Source organism: Caretta caretta, chromosome 8 (assembly GCF_965140235.1).
Source record: "Caretta caretta isolate rCarCar2 chromosome 8, rCarCar1.hap1, whole genome shotgun sequence".
In the NCBI taxonomy this organism is placed as follows: domain Eukaryota; kingdom Metazoa; phylum Chordata; order Testudines; family Cheloniidae; genus Caretta; species Caretta caretta.
Window position 1 is genome coordinate 31,383,798 of NC_134213.1, and position 14,697 is coordinate 31,398,494.

General features: G+C 42.8%; 1 protein-coding gene across 1 annotated transcript; it reads left to right on the forward strand.

The window, feature by feature from the left end:
• Nucleotides 1–10,463: 10,463 nt before the first annotated feature.
• Nucleotides 10,464–14,269, forward strand: FOXI1 (forkhead box I1). Its single transcript, XM_048860705.2, has 2 exons — nucleotides 10,464–11,088; nucleotides 12,221–14,269. Exons 1-2 carry the CDS (start codon nucleotides 10,515–10,517, stop codon nucleotides 12,772–12,774), a joined length of 1,128 nt encoding a protein of 375 aa, XP_048716662.2. The 5' UTR covers nucleotides 10,464–10,514; the 3' UTR covers nucleotides 12,775–14,269.
• Nucleotides 14,270–14,697: the final 428 nt, after the last annotated feature.

Here is a 14,697-nt window from a genome sequence, read left to right on the forward strand (position 1 = left end):
AGGCTTGAAGTGCCTGCAATATGGTCTAGCAGGGCTCTTGCATGTTTACTCTGATTGGCCAAGTAATCAGGCTGCATATTGGGTATTATGTAGAGAACAGACCCTCCCCCGCCCCACTAGACTCAACAGAAGGGAATAGTCCTCTGCCTTTCCAGTGTTGTACTTTGTAACACAGAGGCAAGTACATGCCCACAAGTGCCGATACAAGCAGGTTGACAGTGAAGAAGCTGGGCAACCTGCTTTAATCCAGATGTCAGCAATGAGAAAAAACAGTGAGGTGGAGGTTTTGTCACCAATTGCTGCAGCCAGGACCCCTCTTTAGTGCTCGTAGGCATCACTGTTAAAATTGGCTGGTGAGCAGGTTCCAAGCTGAGCTGGCAAGAGCCAATGAGCCTGCCTGGACTCTGGGTCTAGTTTTTGGGAAAACAAGGAACGAATAGACAGTTGAATGCTTTTGTGTCGTATTACAAAAGCGCTTGAAATGCTACCAATGGAATCAACACGCTGTACTGGGATTCAAAGGCTGTGCCCCTTTCCCCTACTTGAGTTTGCATTTGCAGGTTTTCCTGTGCTGCCTGAATTGGCTCTTGCTGGAGATAAGGGACCAAATCCTGCCATTTGAAATCAGTCAAAGCTGCATGTGTGCCCCCAAAGGTCAGGTGTAACCTCATCCCTCCTCTTAGGGGCTGATGAAAAGAACTGCTAGTAGCAGGACAGATTCTCTCCTGTCTGTGCCTCTGACCTTTGTTGCCCTCTTAGTTCAGGTGTGCTGGCCCTTTCCCCTCTCCAACCTTTCTCTGTTAAGCTGCCTTTTCTCTTTCCTGCTGGTTTGCTTATTTAACCCCATAGTCTTTTCCCTGTTTTCTCAGTCCCTCTTTTTTCTTTTTAATTCGTAGTAAATTTATGATAGAAAAAAAGGGCAGAAAACAGGGAAAAGACCCTGGGGGAGGTGGGGTGCAATTTAGGTTGTCAGCTGTTTGGGGCAGGAAGTGTTTCTTTGCTGTGTGTTTGCACCATGCTGAGCACAATGTGGCCCTGATCTCGGTTGTGCCCAGCACTGTGCAAACACAAAGCTCTCCCCTCCCAAATATCCAACCACTTTACTGGACAGGACAAGGGAGGAGATGTGGGGAGGAGGAGCATTATTACTCTTCTTTGACAGATGTGGAACTGAGGCAAAAATGATTGTGAGTTGCCCAAGATCATGCAGGGAGCAGTCTGTAGCAGATCCAGCAATTGAACCCTAAACTCTGAGTCCCAGCTCAAAGCTTCAGCCACAGGACCTTCTCTTCTTCTATCTGAGAACCTTCTGCTCCCCCCGCCGTGAATAACTCTGGACAGCACTGAAGAAAGCTCTTGAGCATCCTCAATCATGGGGACAATACAGAGCATACTTGATCTACCTTAATCTGTTTGTGCACATTTGTTCAACAGCAAAAACTACAGAAGCTGAGTACGGCTTGCTTCCACCTTGCCCCACTGGTAAAATGCCTGAGGGAATGTCTAACAACAGCTGGGTCATGCAACAGCAGGTGGGGGTGAAAGACAGACAAGTCAGCCCCTATCCCTGCCACGCCCTACTGGACCTTGATCCTGCCATGGCTTCCTGTGAGATGGCAAGATTAGGGTGATGGTGGGAAGTCCAAGGGTCCCAGGTGGATATGCATATGCTGATTTGAACAGGACTTTCTTACTCAGATCAACACTAAAGGTTAGTGTACACTTGGGAAAAGCCCCAGTACAGCAAGTGATGGCTGGTAACTGGGGTAGTGCCTGGAGGTGACCCCTTTGTCACAGGGAGGTCTACATCCACTGCACCAAACAAGGTAAATCTGTGCTTCCAACTATGATAAGCTCAGATAATTACAGTATGTAGATGTCCGGAGGAGGGCTGCTCCCCAGTGGAGACACCAGGTCTTGTGTTGCACCAGCAGGGGGTCAGTGTTGGAGGAGGAACTATTTGCTGGATGCTTAGAAGAAATCCAAAGTGACATTTCACTGTTTGGAATCAGTCTGTCAAAAGGGATGGCAACAGCTTTAAAAAAATAACCTTGACTGTCTTGCTAATTCACTAGTGTTTAAGTACAGACTCCTGCATGGAGGTTGCCCCCTCCTCTCCCCGAGAAGACAGGAAGTTAGCTTCAGTGAAGATAGAGGGAGTGTTTCTCCCATTCATTTAAATGAGAGAGGCAGTTGAAGGGGTAGGTAAAATAACGTGGTGGGGCTGGGGAACGAGGCTTTGTTTGAAATTTGATTGTTTATTTACAATGGTCTGAGGTCCAAGATTTGTACGGAAGCCACCCCATCAGCACTCCCTGGAGAGATGTCCTCACATGCCCTTCCCATTTAGTTCCAGATCTTTTCCCTCCAGGGGCTTGAGGTAGTTTCATGACAGCTAAATCTCTCTCTCTTTATTCCAACTCCAGCCACGCTGGAATCAACAAGGGACGTTTCTTCCTTAGAAACTGATCCAAAGTTCATTGAACTCAATGGGTGTCTTTCCATTGATTTCAGTGGCCCTTAAGGAAGGAGAACTGAAAACAAACTTCTGAGATTAATGCAAACCAGGACTGGGATATTCAATTTAAAACACAAACATATTCTTCAGGAAATGGGAATGGAGGCATCAGGGCAGCTAATTTATCTCCCTTACAAACACATGACCTTTTCTACTTAGACCAAGTTAATTTCAAGCAAAATATAATTTTCTCCTCCCTAAACTTGTTTGAACAAATCATTCAAGGGCTCCTTTTCAAATTGGATGAAATGGGGTGGGGGGGGGGGAATCTCTTTCCAACAAACTTCCTTCCCCTTCCCAGAAACCTGTCAGCCTTCATAAAGTAAGCACAAAGCCAGCCGCTGCCACAGGTATTTATTTATTTATTCTTTGCCTTTCAAAACTGAGTTGTCTCTTAAGAGGCCCTGGACTACTTTAGCAAGCATTTCTAAAATGAAAATTGCACAACGTCACCTGACCTGGAAGTCTAACCTTGCCTCCCATCACCCCAGAGCTCTACAGGATAGCAGTGTTACAGTATTTGCTCCTCTATAATAAAAAGAGAGGCTGTTCTGTTCTCTATTGACTCAGGCTGTTACAATATTGTACTCTGATTTACTAACGTGACACCGAATGTGCTAAAGATTAACACTTTAAAAGAATAACTGCTCAGCAAACAGAGCTGGAATAAGTCACGGCTTTTATATACTTGATAATTCTGGGCGAAAGCTAGCCTGAATTCTTGACTGGAGCAAATAGAATGGTTTAATCCAGTTGCTCTTTGGACAGAATCATCACTAATGTCCCTTGCAGTTTAATCTTTTTCCAGGAGGCAGCCAGCACTGAGCCACAGTGTGCCATGAATTGTCTTTCACACACAAGGAAGGGGGGTTGTTTTCTACTAAGCTGGGGCTGTACTGTATGTATAGTATCTTTGCAAAAGATTTCCTGAGCTTTAAGGTCAGAATCTAGAGTTAGGTACATGCTGTCACATACATAAAGTTGTGCACACCTCACTTATAAACACAGATATCCAAAATCTACATGCTAATCAGGTATCTCCATATTTGGTACATAGCTGGGTATGTACAATCAAAAGCACCTCATTTGCTTGCATGTTAACATGAACAACATAGGGTGTAGGAGCTTACCAGTTTGGCTGCTGGTAGGTTGTTATTGGGGTTGATGCCCTGTGGTGAAGTGACAGCATGTGGTGGGGAGGGCACGGGGAAGAGAATGGGACAAAGGAATATATGTGTCCGTAAGGCCCATAGCCAGCCAAATTAACGAGTATGTGGGAGTGCAAAGTGAGGAGCAGTGCAAGGAAAGGGGCTTTGGGCTCTCCCCTGGCTAGTGACTATGGAGCTCAAGACAGGGAGGGAGAGCTGACAAGGACCTTCTCTTTCCTCTAGGTTCTGGCTAACGGAGAAGTTTCCCTTCACCTGTGGAGGGGAGAGAAGCAGCAGGCTTCTCCTTTCACCTCAGGCCCCTGGAAGGAGGGGAGGCAGCAGGACCAGCAAGGGCACATCTTCCTGTAGTAGAAAGAAGGCAGATAAGAGGCTTCCAGCATGAAGAACTGTTCTCGCAGGGCTGCTTTGCCTACTGGTGGGAAGAATGAGAGCCCCCCCAAACTCCCAAGCTTCACCCCCCTATAGATTCTCTCACCTGTTGCATTCTATATCCCCAGGCAGTTAATAGGCAGGAAGGAGGGTAGAGCTGAGCTCCCTCAGGCCCATCAGGACAAAGGTGAGTTAGTCTCTGTGAAACAGTATTAATAGGATGGTCTATCCCAAAGTGGGGGGTTTTACCTTCTCTGGCCAGACAACATTTAGAAAGCAAGGAGGTATCTGTTCTCCCAGTCAAACCATTACCTCTGCTTAAAACCAAAACCAGAAGGGACTATCCCAGGGCCACTGAGGGAATGTGACTCAGTGCTGGATTCGCAAAAAGAAAAGGAGGACTTGTGGCAACTTAGACACTAACAAATTTATTTAAGCTTAAGCTTTCGTGAGCTACAGCTCACTTCAGCGGATGCATCATGCTGGATTATAACTCATAAATCTCCTAGCCCAGGCTAGTCTGTTTAATTTCTGTGGCCTGTAACTTGTAAATAAGCCTTTAGGGAAGGTTATTCTCAGAATGTCTGGTAGAGCAAGTGACTGTTTATTTCCATAATATTTATAGTTCAGAAGGTAGCAGGTGGTAGAGAAAAGAGATCACTTTTCTGACTGATGGAATTGCATTTTATATACAATTCAATGATACAATTATGTCCTGATTCTATAAGTCCTTAGGTAGGGGAGTACCTTTATGCACATGACTTCAGTTGCACTAGGCATGTGCATCAGCACTGGCTGAGCTGAGCTTGTGTAGAATCTTTTATACAAGCTGTAACTTAAAACTCCTTATGGAGTTAAGTAAATACTCCTAGAAATGAACAACAGCTAAGGCAGAGAGAAGTTAAGTGACATAGGCAAGGAAGAAAAGAGGTTGTAGTCTCCAAACACACACACACACACACACACACACAGCTGTACCCAGAATTTTAAAACAAATACTGGACTTATGACCTGGCATCAAGAACAGCTGGAAAAATTTACTAGTTTTTTTGCTAGTTTTAAAGGGCTCAGTCCTACAATGATGTACATGCACAATACTACTCAGGTTGGACTACTTGCCTGAGTAAAGTCTGATTGAAGTGCAATTTACTTCAATACATTTTCAGACATTGCCACTAGAGGGTAATATTTAGCTGCAATATTAGCCACCCCTTGTATTAAAGCAAGCAATTAAAGTTCTACTTTTCTTATGTTCTGTCTGCAGCGCCACAGCATTTGGCAAATAATTTGCTGGTATTTGTTCTAAGTGCATGCAACTATTTTGCGGCATTTTAGAATGAGAGTTCCATTTACGTTTTTGGGGGGTTTTGTTTTATTTTAAATTTACATGCATGGCAAATGCCCTGACAATACAAACCTGTAATTATTACAGTTAGCATAAGAGAGTTGCTTGTGGTGGCAATGAAATTACCGCTGGATTTTTCTTCTCTCTCTAAACCTTGCTATATAAAACTAATAAAAAAACATAAGGCAGTTTAAACCACCTTGAAGGATTTCTGGCTAAGAATGAAGATGTGTACAGATTAATTTACTCAGGCAACACAGTTAATATTCACACAAATGCACTGCTCGTCTGGGTAGTCAACAAATATTGAGAGTGGCAGGAGTACAAGCGTGATCAAATATTCTGAAACAGGCAATCGTTTCCCCTTTTTGGAGGTGACAGTCACATTAAGGCTGTCAAAGTATGATGGAGTAGAATATTCGATATGCACATTCATTCCTTCTAATTAAGAGATCTTAGATTATACCCATCAGAAAGAGGAAAATCCTCATGGGACCTCCTTGTAGAATCTCGTGTACCTGGAAAACGAGTTTTCTCTTCCCCATGGAACTGAGTACAGTTCCATTCCTAAATCCAACTGATCTAATGGGATCAAGAAGCAACCAGCACGAGGCCCTGAGCCGCTAGCTTTGCAGCATTAATAGCACAGACCCAGGGATTACTGCATGCACCATGAATTTCATTTTTCAACACATGCATTTCTGGGAATAATGTTTTCAGGGTTCTTCATCTGTGGTATTTTATTTTACATTCACCAAGTCTTTGATGATTTGCAATGACCTTGAGGTGCAAGTGTTTTCTTTGGTGATCTCTTGCTAGTTTTCCTTTGATGGTCTAATATGTTTCCCTCGTGTAGACACTTGTTGGACGATTAGTGGAATGCTATTCCCAAACAAAGGAAAAAGTGTGCAGCTGTATATCAGGGAGTTGTCTTTAGACGATGACACAGTATGGAGGGATATTATATTCTAGGTAAGCGCCTTCTAGAGTGAAAGGAGTCCCTAAATGCATCTGGAAAATGCTGGATGGCATGGTACACTGAATTGCAAGTTCTTTTGTTCTTTCTTTTCACACATCTTTCTTCAGTGATTGTATTTTGTAGCCTTTGCAATTTCATTCTTTAACAGAGCACTGAGAGGTGATGATAAACCATGCTTGGGGTTAGCTGCAATATATTTCTTTATGTGGAAACTGAGACAGCCTGAATATGCATTCCTTCAACTTTGGCATATTTCCATCACTATATTTAATCATTTTTAAAAGACACATTGGCCTAAACTGCTCAATTCCAAGTTGGGTTAACTAAGCTCCTGTTACATGCAATCACTTAAGCTAGTATTGGGATATCAATATTAGCTAAGGGTATGTCTACACAGCAAAAAAATTACCGATGGCAGTGAGTCTCAGAGCCAGCGTTGACTGACTCATGTTGCAGGGTTTGTGCTGCGGAGCTAACAATAGTAGTGCACATGTTCATGCTTCAAATTGCCTCAGACTGCAGGCACGTTATCCACCCCAGCAGTGGCTGCATTTCAGTGGTACTGAACGTAGAGCTTCAGGCTGAAATGCCCTGTATATAAGAATCCCAGTTTTAAGGCAGCTTGGGGAAATATGCCATTTCTTAGCACCATCAGGAGTTCAGATAATCAGGGGTGTTAGTTACAGGCCAGCCTAGTCAGCAAAAGGGGGGTGTTGGGAAGCTTTGGACTGGCAGAGCACTAAAGTTTGGCAGGATGAGAGGAGCGTGGCAGGAGCTGAGCTGCAGTCCTGGGGAATGTAGCTGCTCTACAGGAGCTTAGCTTTAGCCCAGCAGAAGTTAAGAGTGTCATTTAAGATAGCAGAAGAGTGAAGCTTCCAAGCACAACCCCTCCAGAGCACAACCGTTGGTTGGCCAGGACTTTCAGTTAAATAGGGTTTAGACAATCAAGTATATCCTACTAGTAAGAAAACACTAGTTATGCGAAACACGACATGTTAACCTGAGACTCTGCATTAAAGCTTAGCGCATTGTGATTTTTTGAATCAACACCAACAATGCTGTAACTCTAAGGCCATGTGTACATGAGGAGCTCTTGATGGGTGTTGGTATGCTATACCAGCAAAGCACTTCTGGTCTAGCTTATAGCACATACCCACAAATGAAAGAAGCCTTACCAGTAAAAGCACAACTTTGCCAGGATAATTGCATCTATGCTAGAAGCGCTTTGCCGCCACAGCTATTTTAGTCAGAGATCACCTCTCATCACACATGATATAGTTATGCCAGCAGAAGTCTGCGGTATAGGCATTGCCTTAGTGTTACAGGACAGCCAGGAGAGTCTTTCGACTCTCATCAGGCTTTTACTGTATTTGCTTTGGACACTGTGATACTTCACTTGCTTGCTCACACGTCATATCAGGTTAAGCTCACGGGCAAGATCCATTCTCAGCCAGCTGCAGCCCGCTGGGGTTCTGACCATGCAACAGTGCACTGCCTTGCAACTTCATACAGCTTGGTTCACTGAAAGTTTTACAACCTCCTTGAGTCTCTGGTTGCACATGTGACTTTTTTCTTTTCTTGCAAAGCCTGGCATCCTTTCAAAGCATGTATATGCCAAAGCCTCATTTCCGTGTATTTTAACTGTTAATAAGCACACAACACTCCAGGGAATAAGCAATTAGAAACTGCTCATCACAGCCCAAAGTGCAGCAGGCTGAACTTTTACTACCTGAAATGAAAAACCCAAAACGTTTCAAGTCCTGCATGCAGGCACAGTAATAAAGAATTAGCAAATTCTTCACATATTTTGTGGCCATAGGGTAATTAGTTTGTAGGGTCTAATTTTCCATCTATTTCACACTAGATCTTAAGCATTGATTAGTTTTTAAAGTGGCACTCGTACAAGCAGAACTTTTTCCACCGTTCATTTGTGTGAGTAAGGATTGTTTGTAGAATAAAATTTGTGGGATTGCAGAAGGACTTCTAATATATATACACATACACATTACTGGTTTCACCAGGAAACTTGCAAGCAATTTTTCTCAGGGTTTTACCAGGGGTATATTAGGATTCTCACAAACTGAAGATTTGTTGCTAGTTAACTTTAGGAACATATAATTCATGAGGGTAAGCGTTCACTTTTTTCCCCCTCACTGAAAATGGCTGGCTGTTTGTTTTTAAATTCAGCCTACTCCTCTTGTGTACTGCCAGCCATATAGGAAAGTCTGAGGACTACCTCATATCTGCGGTGAAAGTTTGCCTGTTTTGTGTGGCCTGTCCCATGTTTTTATGACTTTTTATCCCCCTGGCAAGTGTCAGTGCAACTGTTCAAATCACAATATGGACTTGTGTGTCAACGCTTGCTCCTATTGGAAATGGCTTAAAAATAAAGGCCAACAGTGTAAGCAAGTAAAATAATAGGCCCATTCAAAAATAAGTGATGCTGCTGGACTGGAAGTTTGGTTTGCCCTGCATTATTGTGTATTCCTGTATTCTTCAGCTCGCACTCTGAGCTTCTCTATTCACTGCCATCCAAGCATTTCAAAGCACATTACAAGCATTACACTCGTGAAACTTCCCAACACCCTTATGAGGAAACGGAGGCACAGTAACTTAAGTGACTTGGCCAGAGTCACACAACGTACCTGTGGCAGAGCCAGGAATTAGAAACCAAATGTGAAAAGGCCAGATTTGTCATTAATCACATGAGCACTGTGCCATCTAAAAGTCATCTTAACACAGCATGCTTTAAATATGTTCTTTCATTAATAAGGACTTTCACATGTCTTGGAATCAATCAAGTAATACATGCATTACTCAGGAGGACTATATTTCCAAAGAATGTGGGCAGGTTTCTGCCAGGTATTGATGAATACATTTAGAGATAAGAAAAAAAAATCAAAATCTTATTTATTGCTTAGTCCCTGGAGAGAAAGTACACTTGGGGTTTTAACCCCTAAGCAAACGATTTAACAATCTAACGGCTAGCTGCAAGCTGGCAAAAGAGTTTGGGGGTTGCACCTCTGTTCTTCCTCCTTTGCACATACAAGCTGCCAATTTAGTTGTTTTTTGTTTTTTTTAAACAATTTCTGATTTTAAAGGGACCAGTTCTATTTATGGAGTTCTAAATAAAGCTCTTTAAAAGTATGATGTAATGGGAGCTTTGTTGAAAAGTCTCTCTCTCTTTCCTGGAATTTCTGTTAAGGGGGTTCTAAGGGCAGATGATCTCCAGATCGGACAACCCCTGATTCACACAGGGCAGATCCTTGACCCCATGCAGTTCAGCTTGCAGAATCAGGCCAGAGAAGGTAGTGTTATGGAGGAAGCAGCAAATATTACTTCCAACCACTGTTCACCTCGGGGCAGCTATAGCACAAGGTTTGAGTAGTTTTTACTCAAGTGAGTACTCCCACTGAACTGAGTGAGACTCCTCACATGAGCAAGCATTTGAAGAATCTGGTAATAGTTTTCTGAGTGCCTGTAAATCTAGAGGGAATTGTGTAGTAGTGTGCAGTTAAAACTTAAAATTACAAAGGCAAAGAAAGAAAAGGAGGACTTGTGGCACCTTAGAGACTAACCAATTTATTTGAGCATGAGCTTACAGACTAACACGGCTGCTACTCTGAAACCTGTCAAAAGGCAAAGACCACCTCGTATGCTGTAGCTAGTGTTTACTGCCCAGTGAAAATGCCTTTTGCATTTTAGAGTTCTGCTCACCACTGGACATAATGGTTGCCCTTTAAAAGAGAGACACTACAAGCTAATATTGTTTTGTAAAAGGTTAGTAGAAGGTGGGCTCTTACTTTGGGTTATGAGCTTTAACTTCAAAGCACCTTAAACTTTTGTGTGTCAGTCATATTAGTGGAAAATTCCTCCATTCATTTGCAAAAATAAACAGGTGTAACTTTCAAATTTGGTTGATGTGACATAAATTACTGGCCTGGATTGCCAACATTCCAAAAAGGATCTCTCTCTAATCTCCAGCCAGTCAGGGCAGACTGGGCGGAGCAAGGAACACAAACCTAAACATTTACAGGTGCATAAGTACTTGAGGAAGGGCACAGGTGATGCACCTGTCTCGGGCAAGGACTAACACAGGTGCCTTGTAACTGGGTAGACTGCTAGTGCTAGATTATGAGCTCATTTGATCTGCAGACACATTCTCCACCACGCTGCAGCCCACAATTTCCAAGTATTGGCCAGGAGCCTCCCGAGATGAACATCTATTATGAAAACTTTTTCCATCCACAAAACGTTCCTAGCCCACAACGACCAACAAACTTTGAATCTGGGGACTACAACACCACTCCCAACCCTTACCTCTGGCTAAATGGACCCTCCATTACCCCACCATCATACCTGCCAGGATCCAACACCAGTCCTTTCATCCCTCAGTCCTATGGGATGCAACGGCAGCTCTTGCCTAACATGCATGGTTTGGGGGGTACTGATTTGGGCTGGCTTCCACTCCCTTCCCAAGAGGAGCTGATGAAGCTGGTGAGACCCCCCTACTCCTACTCTGCGCTTATCGCCATGGCCATCCATGGAGCACCGGAGAAGAGGCTAACGCTCAGCCAGATCTACCAGTACGTGGCTGACAACTTCCCCTTCTACAACAAAAGCAAGGCAGGTTGGCAGAACTCCATACGGCACAACTTGTCTCTCAACGATTGCTTTAAGAAAGTGCCCAGAGACGAAGATGACCCAGGTACATTTTTGAAGTATTTTCCCTCTCATGGGTGACCAGACATCCCGATTTTATAGGGACAGTCCCAATATTTGGGGCTTACTTTTATATAGGCACCTATTACTCCCCCACCCCCTGTCCTGGGTTTTTTTTTCCCCACTTGCTATCTGGTCACCCTATCCCTCTCCCTCCCTCCCCCGGCTCCCCACAAGCTTGTATATATTTTGCAAAGAGACACAATAGGCCAGATTCTGGTCTCACCGCAGTGTAAATCCAGAGTAATTCTGCTGACTTTGGCAGAGTTGCTCTGGAATTCACACCCATGTAGCCGAGATCTGACTCTGACCCACAGTGTAGCTAATGAAGCATGCCCGGCACAGAAGCCAATTCTTCTCTGCTGTAGTTTTTCCTGAATATTGATCAGTGTGCTGAGCACACATGGCTTAACAAGCACACAAGCAGTCTAGCTGAGCAAGAGACATTCAAAAGCCATTTGGCACATTGTATGTGAATCAGTAATTAAATGAAAATGCATTGAGACAAAAGGAAATTGTCAAGGAAAATTCATTTGCTTTATGGAGTCAACAACAATTCTCAAAAACGGGGAAGGGTTGTGTTTGCTTTGCTTTGCTTGGTTTAAACAGTCAGCTTTTGGTCTAGAAATAGTATCAGTGCTTGCCTGTCCTCAGACTCTCAGCTGATTTTTTGACAATACTGTTCCTTTATTTATTGTTAGCCAGAAACATCTATTGGGACATATTTGAAGCCAGCTGACTGACTGTGTGTGTCACTGTGAGGCAAACCCTGCTCTGTCTAGCAATCCATGCTATGCCACTGACCCTACGGGGCTGCAAGAATTTGGTCCCTGTGCTGTCAACACAAAGGGTGAAGTCCTGAAGTTTTTACTCAAGTAAAATTCCCATCAACTTCATTAAAAGTTTTACCTCGGCAAGAACTGAGGAGGATCTGGCCCAAAGCTTCAGCCTTTGCTGGGCTTGAAGACAAGGGACTTCTTTGCAGGGTATCAAACAATTGCTGTTTTTTATTATTATTTTTTGTGAAGCAGAAAGATTGAGATTAAACCCAGGGAATCTGCTCTTTGCTGCCTTTGTCTGTGTCTTTATATTTATAATCTGCTGGTCTCTTTTTACAGGAAAAGGGAATTACTGGACTCTGGACCCAAACTGTGAGAAGATGTTTGACAATGGAAATTTTCGTCGGAAGAGGAAAAGGAAGTCTGACATTGGGTCCAGCACAGCATCTCTTGCGTCTGAGAAATCAGAGGACAGTGCCTTAAGTGGCAGTCCCAAGGCTGCCGAACACCAGGATCTCTTGGAAAGCTCCTCACCTGGAACTGACAGTTCATCTGACAAGAGATCTTCTCCGCCATCTTCCAGCAGTCCTTGCCTCAACAACTTCCTCTCCAGTATGGCCGCGTACGTTAATGGCTCTAACTCAGTGAGCCGATCAGTGCCTCTGGGACTCAGCACTGAGCCTACTGACAAAATGGGACAGAATATGGTAGGCTTCAATTCATATGCTACACTTTCTAATATCCCCAGCCATAGTGGGGCAGAGTGGTCCAATTCAATGCCTTCCAGCCATCTTGGCTACAGCAATTCAGTTCTCAATCAATTTAATACCCATTTCTACAGCAGTATTGGTGCAAATAACACCCTGTATCCTAGAGAGGGAACTGAGGTTTAAACAACAAAGGAGGAAAAGATGAATGTGTAAGAGAGGAAACGGTCAGTTAGCCAGTCATCTCTGAGACCTACATTACAACCTGCCTTAGCGGCTAAAAGTGAGAACCCCAAAACTTTTACCTAGGAGAATTCCTCATATCACAGACCACCACACCTTTAGCAGCTCCACTCATGACAGGCCAGGGACTGGAACAGGAAGGTGTTTCAGGTGAGCTCTGTGGGGCTTTGTCACTCACAGCTCTTACCCTGCACTATTCAATCACCATCCTTAAAGAACTGCCAGTTGTCTTAGGCCTGGTCTACAGTAGTAACTTTTACCTGTATAGGAATATCACTTAGGGGTGTGATTTTCTTAGTGACATTTTAATATCTGCAAAAGTCCTAGTGCAGATGCAGTTATATAAACACAAAAGTCCTTTTCTTAGTACAGCTTATTTCATTTGGGGAACTGGTATAAGCTATACCGACGCAAAAGTGCTTTTGCAGGTGTGAGCAAAAGTTTGACAAGACCAATGTTACCTCAGTATTTGTGCTATTCCCTAAGTAAATATATGGAAGTACTATATATGCTGAGGTACTTTTTTAAGGACAACCACTATTCCTGTCTTCACCTGTAACTAAAACTATTGGCCAAATTCTGCCATCCTTTCATGCCCCAATGGGGTATACAGCCAGGTATGAAGACAGAATTTGGCCTTTACGTCCATGGGCAGAAAATTCATCCAGAAACAGAGAGGGAAATAACAAAATTTAGGGATGTTTACAGTCAGATTTCATGTTTTCTGTTTTAAATACATGGGTAGGGTCAAATGCTGCTTGTCTTATGGGCTCGCTTGCAACCTAATGTTCATGGGCCTACTTATGTAAGAAAAACAGGATTTGTGTCATGCCATATATTTTGCATACCTGAGTTTTCCGGAGAAGAAAACATGTTTGTTCCAGTGTAACACAAACGCTTCTACTGAACAAACATCTGAACCTTGAGTGCTTTTGTATAGAAAGTCTAACATTTCACTGAGCTTCATTTCAAAGACTGCATCTTCCCCATGAATTGATGGCAGTCATTGGGGGGGAGGTGGGGGGGACGACAACTGTTTACTATACATTTGTGTTTTGTAAAAGTCAAACAAACAATTGTTATGTCCAAGTGTAAATATTATTGAATAATGCTTTTTTCTCCTGATCTCCTAAAATATTCTGTCTCCTGTAGTCAAACAGAAAAATCCAAAGATTAAAAAAAAAAAAAAAGGTTTTGCACCAAAAGATGTTCATTAAGTTCAACAACTGTATATTGTAATATACAAAACTGAGTATTCTACAACACAGACATCTTCAGCTATTTACAGTTATGCTCTAGCAAACATTTCAAGATGGCTGAGGAGAGATTAATTTTTAAATTAATATATTGTGACAAACACCCTACTGTACCTTGATTTTTTAATATGTTCTTCAGTTGCAGTTTCATTATGGAACAGCCATGGAGGTATTTTCAATAATAAAGCATTTGTATGTAAGTAAGTGTGCGTGCAATGTACTTAACGAATTTCAAATGCTAGACTAGTAACAATCAACAGCCAATAAGGGGAAAGTGAATTATTCTGATACTTTAAAAATTCAGCTTTATGGTATTTTAACTTGCCCAGTTTAGCTTGAGAAACACACAACAGCCCCAGAAGGTCAAACGGTTAAACAATTTTATGTCTGAGCAACCAAAATTTGCATGCCTGAAGTATTATGCAAAGAAAGGCCACACAGAGCCATTACCAAACAAGAATTGCTCTTCTAGCTTCTGAACTGGAGCTAAGAGATACCAATCATTTCTAATTATATAAATTGCACTTATTTTCCCCACATACTAATTGTCCAAAAAGTTACCCAAATTATTTTTTTAACATTTTTAGTTTTATTTTCTGTGGCATTATTT